The following is a 15,723-nucleotide window of genomic DNA, read 5'->3' on the forward strand; positions in this document are numbered from 1 at the left end:
AAATAATAAATATGAATTTAATCAGTCTATGTATAGCCACTTCCTAGTTCTTAGAGACAATGCCGAAAGAAGTTGGTTTCTACTACTACTAATAAGTGTAACTCTCATAATTAATTCACATATTTTTTGACTCAACCTTTTTGGCAATTGCCTATATAATTAACTTTCACGTTAAAAAGAAAAGAAAAAAAAAATTGTTTGCCAATTGCTTATATTGAAGATAATACTAAAAAAGTGTATTAAAATCTAAAAAATCTAAGCATGCATTTGGTTTAGTTTTTTTTTTTTGATCAGACATTTGGTTTAGTTTTGAAATTATGATTCTAATAAAAATATTTTAGAATTCTTTTCAAAATTCATAACTAAACACACAATTCAAAACCACTCAAAACTCAATTTAAAAATTATTTTCAAAATTCATAACTAAACACACAACTCAAAACTCTTTTTAAAATTCAAAACCAAACTCTTTTCAAAACTCTATTTACAAACAAAAATTAAAAAAAATATATTCTTTTTATTTTTTTTTAAAATTATTTTTAGAATCATGATTTGAGTATGAAGTCAAGTTTTGAAAAAAAAAAATTTGTTTAGCTATAAGTTTTGAAAAGAGTTTTGAGTTGTATTTTGAAATTTTTTAAAATATTTAAAAATTCTCTTAGAGTAAATATTTTATATTTTAAATATTTATTTATTTATTTATTTTAATGTGCATTGTATTTCATACATTTCCGTGCTATATTTTTTTTTAAAAAAATATTTTGTAAATATTTAAAAATTTATAAAATTATATATTTTATTTTCAATACTTTATTTTATTTTATAAACATATTTTTAATATTTTAATTTTTTTAAATATTTAAAAAAAAATTAGATTGCCATATGTATCTAAATCATAACAAATTATTTGGCCAATATTTAATAAAATAACAAAAATTATTTTTTGAAAAATAAATGAATAAAAAAATATATTTTTCTTCAAAAATAAAAATAAACAAAAAATTTTTTGAATTTTTTTTTCAAAAAATAGAAAATATAAAATAATTGCAGTTCGGACTCCCGCAGTTCTGAATCTAATCTCACAAAGTGCAATGTGAAACCGATAAACACCAAAGAGTCTAAATCCGACAAATCTTTTTGGAAAATCGATTTTAAATCATATAATTTCAAAATTGGACTGTTTTGCCAGATTACAGAGTCGCCACTTAAATATTTTATTTTTGAAAAAATTTAGAAAACCTTGACTCGTGCCAAAGGCCACGTGTCCGTCATCACCAAAGTTGCCTCGACTCGGGAACTTAGGTACGAGAGAGGAAGGTCATGGAAAGAGCATCCCCGCTCGCCCAATCAAAGGATCGGCCTCTATTAATTATGATATGATGTTTTATAAACATTATGTGTTCTTATTCCGATTATTAGCTAACATTACTATGTGACGCACACAAGCAAGTATAGACTAAATTTGCAAGACTTGGAACAATTTAACTCATGTTTGTTTGCGAAAATGGTTTGAAGTTGCCACCCTCAAGTGGGCTTAAAGCGCAGATTTGCCATCAAACAAGATGGGCTTAAAACATGATTTGCCACAACAAAGTGGGCTTAAAACTTATATTTGTTGAACCGTTCCAATTCAAACAACAAGCCTTCATCCACAACAGTTTAGCATTTAAGCACATAGCCTCACGGCAAGCATGCTAATCATAGCAATATGGAAATCACACTCATGCAAGTATGCTAAAGCATAAAATTCACCGAGTATTACAAGGCAAAACAAAAAACTAGTTAGAAAGATGCATGATCCTAACTATACAAGATGCCTAATGCAACACATGCAATAATGCAACTAAATAGGCTCAGCTACTAATATGGCATTTGTAACACTTTGATAGTATGCTTTGAAACACGTATTCAAAGAATTTATTGAAATTGCAATGCAGTTTGAATGATGCGCCGAACCTCGGTGCATGCAATACAATGTATGGATGCAAGCATGGAAACATAAAGTATGCTAATCAAAACATGATCCCTAATCTATCCATCAAAAGCAATTAAATAAAAGGGAGAAAGACGTGAGGTTGGAAGACATACACACACGCACACACATTACAACACTATGCCCTCGCGAAGGAGGGTCCGAATGAATAAGCTAACTAGCTACGCTTATTAAGCTAACTATTACAAACCAAAACTAATTAACTATTCTAGCTAATTATTACAACAATTGAAACAAATTAAATAACTATTCTAAGCTAGCTAAATATTACAAACCGAATTAAGCTAATTATTACAAAACGAATTAATTAACTAAATAATTACAGCATTAGAATTAACTAGCTATTCTAAGCTAACTAAAACAATTAAATAGCCTCAAGGGTGAGGGACGCACGCATGCTCGGTTGTTTCACCCGAAAATACCACCGTCTTGCCATCTGATGCCTCTATTTGCACTCGTTTGATCACTGAAAATTATGCCAACTCCCAGAATGCCTTTGCTCCAACTGAGGAGCATACTTGTGCAATTTTTCATTGGTGGCCGGTTGGCTACCAAAGGTGGCCGTCGGCTACCACAACTGGCCGGTTGGCTACTGCTAGTGGCCGTTGACTACTGCTAGTGGCCGTCGGCCACTACTTCTGGCCGGTCGGCCACCCATGCCCTGAACATTCTTTTTTGCTGCAACAGAGAGCAAATAGAGGCAAAGTAGTGTATTCTCATGGTTTGTGTGCATTGCTACTCTCCTTATCATTACACAAGTTCAAAGAAGTGTAATTCTCAGCCCTCAAACCATCAACCAAGCATTTTCAATGCATGATAGCTAAGGAGCCAAGCTTGCACAAGTTAATGAATGCAAAACAAGACTCGACAAAACCACAACCCTATTATGCATGATCAAGGGTGATGGTGACTAAGGGTGATGGTGACCAAGAAAAGTGACACGTTTCATCACTTTGAGTATGAAACGTCCAATTTTTCTCGTGTTCGAATTAATGTCCGATCCGAAAACATGCAATGCAACACAAAGATGCTTTATCTTGCCTCTTTTACTTTGTTCATTTTGTTTACACATTTTAACTTACCAATCCATTCTTTAATTAATTAGTCCAAAAGGTGAGTGTCCTCTAATGGAAAGAAGGCTTAAACCATAAGTACCTTGAGCATGAAAGACGCCTCATGCTGTTGGTAATGAACTTCTGAAGGAATTAAATCATTAGGCATGAGGGTCTCAATTTCACACTCAAGCCAACAAGGGGTTCAAGGCCACTTTCAATATAAATGAAGAAGTAAAGAATAGAGGGAGATTGCAGAGATTTCAATATTGCAAAATGACACTAAAACATGCAAGCAACTCATGAAATTCATGCTAAAAAGCCTAAAACATTAAGCTAGTGAAGCCTCTTTACACTACAACCACACAATACAAGCCTCAAAGGACCAAACCAGCTCAAAACAGTGCTGAAACCAATCAAAACAGTAGCAAAAACGTGCTGAGATTAAAGTACAAAATGCTAGAAAAACATGCTCACATGTTAAGCTAATCTAGGCTTGCAAACAAGACACAAGGAGGGAAGGCTAACCCTTCCAATTTTGGACTTCAAAAAAAAGTTTTTACCACTGAAATAACTCTGAATTTCAGCGGTTTAAAGGCCCAAAAAGTTTTATGTGAATATGCTAAAAAATGGTACAAAAGCTTACACAATTAAGCAACAAGAAGGGTGGATCACCTCTTAGCACAAAATAGCCTCAAACCATCATGTTAAGCCTAAAAAAATAGAGTTTTTTGTAGTTGAAAACCAGCTCAAAAACAACACAAAAAGATGGCAAAGTAAGTAGTCAAAACAAAGCTTACAAGGTGAGTCTTATACCTCTTGAAGCACAGCACAAAACAGCCTCAATTTTAGGCTCAAACCTCCTTCCAAAAGCTCAAACTAGGCTCCAAGAGACCTCAGCTCCAAGGTGGTCAAGTTTGGTTAAGGGGTAATGTGCAAAGGTGTAGAGGAAACTAACTACCAAGCACAAAACAAGAAAAGAGAGAGAGAAATCTAGAGAGAGAGGGAGAATTTTGATCCAAATTTTCTAACCTCTCCAAATAGGGGAGAGCACCCCCTATATATAGAAAAACAAGATTGAAACTTGTATTCATCCTTCCATACACGTGTATGGAGATGCATTTCAGTGAACAATAGCTGGCACAACAGGCAAACAAATATCTAAAAAAGGAGACAAATGGCCGTCGGCCACTCTCAGTAGCCGATTGGCCACCTCAAGTGGCCGTCGGCCATCACAAGTGGCCGACAAGCACAAACAGTGGCCGACAAGGCCTAGGACTGGCTGACAAGATCCCTCCCCCTTCTAGGCAAGAGGCAACAAGGTTTGGCTCAAAAACAAGTACAAAACAAAAAGGTTTAGAGGCTCAAAGACAAGGTGTTCCGTCGAAGACTTTGGGCGCTCCAAACGAGCTCAAACGAGCACAATCATCGAATGCACAAACGATGACGTCCAAGTCTTGATGTCCGTAAAAAATGGGATGTCTACAGTTACACCTCTTTGATAGAACTCGGAAGTCATGAAATGACGGGAGTGAATGTCAAAGACCAGAGACGACCCATTTTGACAAGGCCGAAAACTCGAACAAACAACCAAACAAAACAAAGAACGGTTGTGCCTGCAGGCTGCCTACGTATCCCTTTGCAAGGAATCAAATCAGCGTAGTTCTGGGGCAAGATGCAAAATGATATATACGATGCAACAACATAACTTATGATTATTTAATGAGGCTATAATGAAAGTCTAGATGAAAGTGCTATGCAAAGAAATGCTACAGCTATCTCATTATATGTAAAGAAGTAAGTAAACATGAACCAAACCACATCTCATGCAGAAAGGATGTAAGAAAGTTATGCAATCTTAGCTACGTATCACGCAGGAAAGGCAAAGAACAACACAACCATTGGTTGCACCCGAGGTGTCAAACAAGATCCTAACGCGTGGCACACGCGAGGAGACAGATGGTGTGAACCCAGGGACACACCCTAATGTTCCGAATCGAAGAGAGTAGTGATAAATATTAGAACACGTCCAAATATATGAAACCAAAACAAAGGGTAGTATAAGCATCGAAACTCGTCCGAATGCATTAAATAAAATGTTCTAACGTGTCGAATGCGAGAGGAGAAGAGAGCTGTGTAAACACCGGGCATATCCGAATGTTTCTAACAGAAAGCGTCCTAACACGCCACACGCGAAAGGAAAAAGGGGTAACGAGAACACCGGGGCACACCCAAATGTCTCTAATCGAAGCATCTTAACGCGTCACACGCGAGAAGGGAAATGGAGTGGTATAAGCATCGGAACACGTTCCAAATGCTTCTAACCGGGTGGTGGTATAAATATCAGAGCATGTCCCAATGTTTCTAACCAAAACAGGGTGGTATAAGCATCAGAACACATTTCAAATGCTTCTAACCGGGGAGTGGTATAAACATCAGAGCACGTCCTAATGTTTCTAACCAAAACAGGGTGGTATAAGCATCGGAACACGTCCAAATGCTTCTAATCAAAACAAGGGGGATCAAAGGGTAGGAGTTGTCTCACCTGGAACTCCTCTGAATGAACCATACATACAATATCGTCTGGTTGCACCAGCTTTGGATGAACCGTACATACAATATCGTGCCTGCATAAAAAAGAAACTTAACAAGCATAATATAGCAAGCGTGCACGTTCTACGCAAGATTGGCAAAGCATGTTCTATGTAGTAATAACAAAAGCATGTTCCATGCAAGAGATAGAGAAAACCATATTCTATGCAATAGGATAGGATGCACATAATAATCAATCGCGAAAATGCATGTACAATGTGAGGATTAACAACATGCTTGATGCAAAATACCGAATAAAATGCACGTTCTATGCAATGGTAAAAAACATGTCTAACAAAACCGATTCAATTGCAACCTTTGATTTACCTCTCGGAGGAGTAACAATATATGTCAAAAAGGATACACCTCATTCATACCGACTAGTGATGAGTCATGGACTGAAAACAATGGTTCGAAATTTCTGTAGAGACACTTTGACCTAAAAAGTGAACTTCCCTTGCACATTCTCGAGAACCAAGGACACAAAATAGCATAAAAACACACAGGGAGAACACTGAAACCTTGTCGGCCACCCTGAAGAAGTGTTGGCCACTTGCCAGCCACTAAGGAATTCTGTTGGCCAGAAATGGTGGCCGTCGGCCAGTTGTGGCAATTTGGGCCATTTTGGTCTTTTTGCACATAGATCTTTTAAGTACACATCTCCAAACCTCATTTGTTCACACCTACATTGCCGAAATTGCTCCCCCTTCCTCTTTAGACACTTTTCCCCTCTAGATCCGAGCTTTTTACGCGTTTTCCAACGCCCCACGCGAAGTTGATTTGCTAAAACCTCTTGATTTCATCCATTTTGAACCAATTGGAATTTGTTTTTGGTGTTTTTTTCTTCATTTTCGCCGCTTGAGGTTTGTTTCCTTTGAGTTTGTCTTGAGTTTGGCGCTTTTTCCCGGGCTTGACTTTTTCTCTCATTTTCTCTCTTCGAGAGTTGACTTTTGGCATTTTCCACATATTTTGCTCATTTTCGCCTACTTTCTCACCTTCTTTCCAAATGGCAGATGATATTCCCCACAACGGAGGTTCTCCAGGGATGGAGGGAGATCCCGAGCACATACCATTATTACCCAGAGTCTAACCATTCGACCCAGAGATATACCATCTCGAGGCGCACATACTACAGCCCGATACAGTCTGTCATTTCAGTGGATTCGCATGAGGCGCACTAGATGATCTCTTGCTGCGAGAGCCAGAATCTCACTCATCCTATGGTGCCTTCGAGGTACGCATTGTTTCCCTACATTTTCCGTGATGTACTTTACATTTCCTGTATAGCTCGTACTTTTGCACTGTTTTCATCTACTCATCCCAAACACATTCACGCACTGTATTTCTTACAATGCCTTCCATCTGCTTACTCTGATCACAGGTGGACTCTCATTTTACTTGAGGATATGGGACCATATCTGTGAGAGAGTTGTACATGGACCTCCTTGTTGGTGTCCGCCAGATCCTCAACGAGGCGGGGTTTGGTTTATTCTGCATGGGGTTGTCGCACCTCATGGTGAGCAGGTCCCTACTTGGTGCGCTGGTAGAAAGATGGTGGGAAACCACCAACTCTTTCTATTTTCTCTACCGAGGGAGACATAACGATGACCCTGTACAATTTTGCTATGCTCACGGGCATCGAGGTAGGAGGTCGGCCGATCCCATATGATACTGACATGGGTGAGTGGGAGGCTGCCTAGATCTATTTGCTAGGGGCACGCCCACCTATCTTCCGATCGGGGACAGCTCGATACAGCTGGTTTGCAGACCAGTTTAGAGAGACAGCTCTAGAGACTGTAGAGGAGACCGAGCAGTATGCCCGAGGCTTCCTGATGTTCCTCTTTGGCACTACCTTATTCGCCGATAGGGCAAACACAGTCAGGCTATATCTTTTGAGTGCTTTGGTGGACTTGTCTCAGGTCCGGCATTACGGCTGGGGCGGCGTTGGCCTCGCTACCCTGTACTGCTATATGAGCTCGACATCCTGTAGGAGCGGGAATAGAGTTGGCGGCTATTTGAGAGCCTGGGAGGTTTACTTTTCTGCTTTACATTCTCTGCCGTGCTTTCTACTTTGTACTTTTTGTACACTGCACACACCGTACAGTGCACACACATAGTCTGATTTCTACTTCGCATTTGTACTTTCTGTAACCTGCACTACACATTCTGCTTTCTGTATTTTCTCTGTATTCTGTATTCTCTGGACATTGCACACATACTTTGCTTTCCGTATTATCTGTGTTTAAACAGTTATATACTTACCGTCGCCCTTTTGCTTTTTACAACTATGGGTGTATGCCTATTTTTCGACACTTGCTCCAGAGCCAGACGTGGAGATGCCTCTTGGGGTGCCATACTCTTACTGATATGATGGGAGATGCCGGCCGTGGACCTGAGAGGCCCTTTCATTTTTCTGTTGGTATTTTGATACAGTGAGGGCAACAGAGGTAACTTAAAACTCACAGTTCTTTCTACTTTCAACTCCGATTCATATTGCATATCTAACAGCAACTAACAACCTATGCATTTGCTGTCTATAGATCACGTGGCAGCCCTGGGCGACGATGCCAGTGGGTGTCAGATATCAGTTCGCTAGCGCTTGGGGCGCTTCTCGCTATCGGCTTGTGCTTGAGGGACCAGTAGGCCGAGCTTGGTTCCTAGGTGAGCGTTTCCTACACCAGACATTGGGTTTGCCACTACAGAAAGTTCCCATGCCACCTTCGCCATCCATACGGGCCATAGAGAGTCTCTCCTCTTTGGAGATCATTGATTTTATGCGAGGCGTGGAGGCAGACTATTTCCTCGGAGAGGGGGACTACACGACATACATTCAGACGCACCTCATGCCTCCCTTGACAAGTGTTCGTACTCACGTTGGGAGAGCAGCTGATGCCCCTTCGGCGAGTAGGTCCCGAGCACTAAGGGGCAGGGCTAGAGCGATACCACCTGCTAGGCAGAGTTTCGGCTGGCGAGAGCTTCCAACTGAGTTGATAGGCTAGCGGTACTCTGGAGAGGCTTATCAGATTTTGATTAAGCCTCCGTTGCCTAGTCACCGATATGTCAGGACACCTGATTAATCTCCGGTATGTATTACCGTTTTCATTTTCTCCATTCTTGCTCAAATACTCAGACATTCATTTGTTCTGGACACTGATCATTCCAAATTGCATTTGCAGGCACCCGCAGGCTATGTTGAGGGATTGCTTGAGATGTTGGCCTCATTCGAGGGCATGATCTTACGGATGGAGGCACTGCTTGGCTTTCACGACATCCAGGTAATTTTGGCATTCCAGTCATCACATTTCCACTGATGCACTGAAACTGACACTTCAATTGAACACTTCCCCATATTGCACTGATATACTGCATCTGTAGATCACATCTGACACATTGCATTTCCACATTGTATTCATACTTTGTACCTGACTCCTGCATGTACTCATTCCGTATATCATAGTTGCATCTGATACACATACTAACCTTAATATATACCAACTGCCTTTTCAAGTCCCACCTCTACTGACAGCACCAGTGACAGCAGCAGTGGGACCATTAGCACCCCGTCTAACAGTAGGGGGAGAGAGAGAGGGTCTGGCACGTGATCGAGAGAGACGTCATGAGTCTATTATGCGTGATGACGATGAGACCAGTGAGACCGAAGAGGCTGCTGATCAGCATGACGAGTTATCCGAGAGCAGAGATGGCGATATTGACTCGGATTCCACTAGTGGAGATGAGGTTGAGCCAGTTCTGACGCAGAGGATGACGACGATTCCGGTTCTGGTTCTGGTTCAGCATCAGGTTCAGATAGTGGTGCGGATGGAGATAGCTCTACAGAGTCCACTCCGCCGAGGAAGAAGACGAAGAGGGCCTCTAGAGCTTGAGCTAGCTGGCACTAATTCATGTGTTTTTGCTTAGTTTCTTTTTCTTTTAGCTAGTAGCGTAGCACATTGTATAGCTTTAGACAGTTTCATTTTCTTCAAAACTTGTACTCTTTGTAAAAAGAAACCATGATCAGAATGAAAAACAGCTTTTGGTAAAAAAGTGTTTTATTTTACATTCTAAGCATCGCATAGCACCACACAGCATAAAAAACAAGAGCAATGGAATTTGAACTTTGTGTAATGTATTGGCATTCGTTTAATCAGGTAATGAACTGACCAACACACAACAAACCAAGTAAAACAACTTGATGAACAATGCAACAACTCGACAAACAAAACAACTACAACTTGATAAGCATATCAACAACTCGATAAGCAAAGCGAAATAACTCGATAAACAAATTGAAGCAATTTGCGAGTAACTGAACAAAACTACTAAAACAAGACAGCAGAATGCATCAAGAGCCGAACAAAACATAGGTTCTTAGCACTCTCAACACACAGGAAGACCAAAAGAATTTTGCTGGGCACAAACAGGGGCTGTCGGCCACTAGTGATGACTGTCGGCCACCAAAAGTGGCAAGTTGGCTACAAAAGGTGGTCGGTCGGCCATCAGTGTAGGGGGCCTCCAGATTGTTACCACATGTCTTCCACTTAGCACCTTATCTTCTACAAAAGTTAGGACTTCGTAATTTTTTCATTCTAGCTCTGTTTTTGCCACAAATGGAGCTATTCTTCACCGAAAAACTCTCGATTTGGATTACAACTTTAGATGGCTCAGAAAAGGTGAATTTCCAGAGTTTCGGGATAAATGCACTGTAATAACCCAACCCTCGTACATGTTTTCTGATATACTTTCAGTCCCTTTAGTCTGCGCATTTAAATGCTTATTGTGAAATTTCATGAGAAATTAAGTTTAATTAAGTGATAGGAAATCAAGAAATAATGTTTGGCCCATAGATTTGTGGAGGAATTTACCAAAGGAAAAGAAAGGAGGGAAAGGAAAATGATAGGAAATCAAGAAATAAATTTAGCTTTTTGGGTATGACTTATAAAAGTTGGCTTTTTTGTTTATTACAAAAATATGCGTAGAAAGATAAAGAAGTGATGTGAACCAAAATAAGCCAATAAGGTGGCTTTTTTAGATGTCGATTCAAACCCAGTCTTAGTGTTGTCATACGAAGAGAAGATTAATGGGAAGATATTAGGACCTCAAGACCGGATGTGTAAATTTTGCATTTCACTTGTAGTTGGATCTTAGATTTGTGAAGGCTTAAATAAAGGGAAGGAAAAAGTGAATGAAACACAAAATATATATATATATATATATATATTTTATCTTTCCCTTCTCTCCACAAATCCTTCTCCAAAAACAGAGCATTACGACCTTAATGAGAGACAAATCTCAAGTTTATATTGTGTAGTTTTAGTAGCTAGAGAACAACACTAGTTTTGGCAAAGGTCATTCACTAAAATCAATTTTAATAGTTTCAATTTCATTTTCTTGCATTTTGTGCACAGTTTTCCCCCAGAGGAAAATTTGCACATTGCACTCCATCTCTGTTATGTCGATGGCATAATTACTTGAGTTATACTTAGCTTCAGTTCTCTTTTTTAGGTCTTTTTTGATTATCAATATGAATTTTGTGATCATAATAAAATGAGATTATGAATAGAATTAATACAACATAAGATAATGAATGAGATTATTAATTTATCACAGAAGTAATTGTATTATGTTTGGGTTATCGTAGAATGTACTTTTTTAGTTTATTTATTTTTGATGCATGTGAAAAGGATATAAGAGGGTGATGAGTGAGTGGCAATTTTACTTGAAGTAACTGTTGGGAATGAGCAGTATTTTTGTTTCTTTGAAAATGGTTAGTTGAGATCTCATGATTTATCAAAGACAAATCAAATCATTGGTTTGTTCTTATTTTTTAATCACCTGATCAACCGTTCAGATTAAAAAGATGATAGACGGGTGTATTCAATTGGTACCTTTCATGAATGGGTAGGCCTTTCTAGATATATGTCTTTATGGAAAAAAAACCGAGCATCTATAAAAATGGTTATAGTCTAAACATTTTCTGTATAAAAACTATTCACATCTCTCTTTTCTCTCTCTCTCTCTCTCTCTCTCTCTATATATATATGGTTTCATGAATGGGTAGGCCTTTCTACATTTTCTGTATAAAAGGATTTTGTGGAAGGTTGTCATGTTTACATATAAATGTGGAATACACAAAACAAAACAGGGGATTAAGAACAAGCACAAATTAATTAACTAAATTACAAAATTGATAGAATTTTTGTTAATCTCTTCTCATAATTCTAAATCAATTTAAATACAAAATACGATACACAATCTAAAAAATTGATAATCGGAACAACTTTGTCCTAAAAATACTAATTCATAATAACTTACTCCTCGTGATGTCCTCGTGGATTTACTAATGAAAGGGAGAGGAGTAATAGCTGTGTCGGTGGCTGAATTTGATAGTATAATTCAATTTCAGATGATGATGATATTTCTGGTAAAGTAAGTACAAACGAAGCAACATAAGATAAAGTAAATAAATATGAATTGAATAAGTGTAACTCTCATAATTAATTCACATATTTTTCGACTCAACCTCTTTGGCAATTGCCTATATAATTAACTTTCACGTTAAAAAGAAAAGAAAAAAAAATTGTTTGCCAATTGCTTATATTGAAGATAATACTAAAAAAGTGTATTAAAATCTAAAAAATCTAAGCATGCATTTGGTTTAGTTTTTTTTTTTTGATCAGACATTCGGTTTAGTTTTGAAATTATGATTCTAATCAAAATATTTTAGAATTCTTTTCAAAATTCATAACTAAACGCATAATTCAAAATCACTCAAAACTCAATGTAAAAATTATTTTCAAAATTCATAACTAAACACACAACTCAAAACTCTTTTTAAAACTCAAAACCAAACTCTTTTCAAAACTCTATTTACAAACAAAAATTAGAAAAAATGTATTCTTTTTATTTTTTTAAAATTATTTTTAGAATCATGATTTGAGTATGAAGTCATTTTTGAAAAAAGAAAATTTGTTTAGTTATAAGTTTTGAAAAGAGTTTTGAGTTGTATTTTGAATTTTTTTAAAATATTTAAAAATTCTCTTAGAGTAAATATTTTATATTTTAAATATTTATTTATTTATTTTAATGTGCATTGTATTTCATATATTTCCGTGCTATATTTTTAAAAAAAAAATAATTTGTAAATATTTAAAAATTTATAAAATTATATTTTTTATTTTAAATACTTTATTTTATTTTATAAACATATTTTTAATATTTAAATATTTTAATTTTTTTAAATATTTTTAAAAAAATTAGATTGCCATATGTATCTAAATCATAACAAATTATTTGGCCAATATTTAATAAAATAACAAAAATTATTTTTTGAAAAATAAATGAATAAAAAATATATTTTTCTTCAAAAATAAAAATAAACAAAAATTTTTTTGAATTTTTTTTCAAAAAATAGAAAATATAAAATAATTTTAATAGACAAAATTAAAAACATTTTTTTTGAACAGAATTTTGAAAAAAGTTTGGTTATAAGTTTTGGAGTGCCTCTATTTATATACCATCTTTTATCTCAAGCCATACCATTACTTAGTTTATTTTTTATTATAATATTAACCTAATGTAAAATGACCACAAATGACAAAGGGCTATGATATACACTTTCTGTAAGATTACCATAAATGACAATAATAAATACAACACACACCTCTCTTCTAAAACGTTACTTACGTATCTTTTCTCTCAAGAGCCTAAAAATCCAAAAACAAAACCAAAAATCCTTAAAAAAAATAAAAAAATATACGTATTATTGAAGATTTTGATTGGACTGAACGATGGATGCATCTGACAATATTGGTTTGGAACAATGGAGCAAGGAAAATGCTAGTTTTTCAATTTTTTTTTTTTTTTTCGTTTTCGTGTTCTTGCCGAGTCGTAAACCATTTGTATTTGTTCAGATATCCAAATTTGAACAATGTACTCATGTACAACCAAACAAGTTCTAATTGTTTAATTTTCTAGTGTCGAATATAGTTTACATGTTCGGTTAATAAGTTCCGAACTTATAACATTTGTTCGGTTTTCAATAGTTGAACTTTTGAACTTAGCTCGACTCTATATTTCCAAACACTTATAACAATTTTTTTTTTTTTTTTTTTTTTTTTTTTTGCCTTTTCTAGAATTGGGCATCCATGGAGGGGGTCATGAACCAGAAGAGAATGGAGTGAAGTCGTCTTCAGTATGAATGAAAGATCGGTTTAGACTGGTTCCTAAACCTCTGAGATGACAATGTGTGGGCTCCCCTTTTTCCGTGCCCCGCCTTTCGGAAAGGGTTTGAAAAGAAGGCCTCGCAGTTCGGACTCCCGCAATTCTGAATCTAATCTCAAAAAGTGCAATGCGAAATCGATAAACACCAAAGAGTCCAAATCTGGCAAATCTTTTTGGAAAATCGATTTTAAATCAAATAATCTCAAAATTGGACTGCTTTGCCAAATTACAGAATCGCCACTTAAATATTTTATTTTTGAAAAAATTTAGAAAACCTTGACTCGTGCCAAAGGCCATGTGTCCGTCATCACCAAAGTTGCCTCGGCTCGGGAACTTAGGTACGAGAGAGGAAGGTCATGGAAAGAGCACCCCCGCTCGCCCAATCAAAGGATCGGCCTCTATTAATCATGATATGATGTTTTATAAATATTATGTGTTCTTATTCCGATTATTAGATAACATTACTATGTGACGCACACAAGCAAGTATAGACTAAAATTGCAAGACTTGGAACAATTCAACTCATGTTTGTTTGCGAAAATGGTTTGAAGTTGCCACCCTCAAGTGGGCTTAAAGCGCAGATTTGCCATCAAACAAGATGGGCTTAAAACATGATTTGCCACAACAAAGTGGGCTTAAAACTTATATTTGTTGAATCGTTCCAATTCAAACAACAAGCCTTCATCCACAATAGTTTAGCATTTAAGCACATAGCCTCATGGTAAGCATGCTAATCATAGCAATATGAAAATCACACTCATGCAAGTATGCTAAAGCATAAAACTCACCGAGTATTACAAGGCAAAACAAAAAACTAGTTACAAAGATGCATGATCCTAACTATACAAGATGCCTAATGCAACACATGCAATAATGCAACTAAATAGGCTCAGCTACTAATATGACATTTGCAACACTTTGATAGCATGCTTTGAAACATGCATTCAAAGAATTTATTGAAATTACAATGCAGTTTGAATGATGCGCCGAGCCTCGGTGCATGCAATACAAATATATGGATGCAAGCATGGAAACATACGGTATGCTAATCAAAACATGATCCCTAATCTATCCATCAAAAGCAATTAAATAAAAGGGAGAAAGACGTGAGGTTGGAAGACATACACACACGCACACATATTACAACACTATGCCCTCGCGAAGGAGGGTCCGAATGAATAAGCTAACTAGCTACGCTAATTAAGCTAACTATTACAAACCAAAACTAATTAATTATTCTAGCTAATTATTACAACAATTGAAACAAATTAAATAACTATTCTAAGCTGCTAAATATTACAAATCGAATTAAGCTAATTATTACAAAACGAATTAATTAACTAAATAATTACAGCATTTGAATTAACTAGCTATTCTAAGCTAACTAAAACAATTAAATAGCCTCAAGGGTGAGGGACGCATGCATGCTCGGTTGCTTCACCCAAAAATACCACCGTTTTGCCATCTGATGCTCTATTTGCACTCGTTTGATCACTGAAAATTATGCCAACTCTCAGAATACCTCTGCTCCAACTCAGGAGCACACTTGTGCAATTTTTCATTGGTGGCCGGTTGGCTACCAAAGGTGGCCATCGGCTACCACAACTAACCGTCGGCCACTACTTCTGGCCGGTCGGCCACCTATGCCCTGAACATTCTTTTTTGCTGCAACAGAGAGCAAATAGAGGCAAAGTAGTGTATTCTCATGGTTTGTGTGCATTGCTATTCTCCTTATCATTACACAAGTTAAAAGAAGTGTAATTCTCAGCCCTCAAACCATCAACCAAGCATTTTCAATGCATGATAGCTAAGGAGCCAAGCTTGCACAAGTTAATGAATGAAAAACAAGACTCGACAAAACCACAA

General features: G+C 36.9%; 1 protein-coding gene across 3 annotated transcripts in view; it reads left to right on the plus strand.

Moving 5' to 3' along the window:
- LOC114273354 (programmed cell death 2 C-terminal domain-containing protein) overlaps nucleotides 1-14,083 on the plus strand; it is a 32,634-nt gene extending 18,551 nt beyond the window's left edge. For all 3 annotated transcript variants that reach the window (XM_028215121.2, XM_082889660.1, XM_082889653.1), the window contains one exon: nucleotides 13,770-14,083. In XM_028215121.2, coding sequence (XP_028070922.2) covers nucleotides 13,770-13,797 — 28 coding nt within the window. In that variant the 3' untranslated portion in view covers nucleotides 13,798-14,083. The remainder of the gene's footprint in view (nucleotides 1-13,769) is intronic.
- Nucleotides 14,084-15,723: the final 1,640 nt, after the last annotated feature.

This window comes from Camellia sinensis, chromosome 1 (assembly GCF_055761805.1).
Source record: "Camellia sinensis isolate YWXY chromosome 1, ASM5576180v1, whole genome shotgun sequence".
NCBI lineage: Eukaryota > Viridiplantae > Streptophyta > Magnoliopsida > Ericales > Theaceae > Camellia > Camellia sinensis.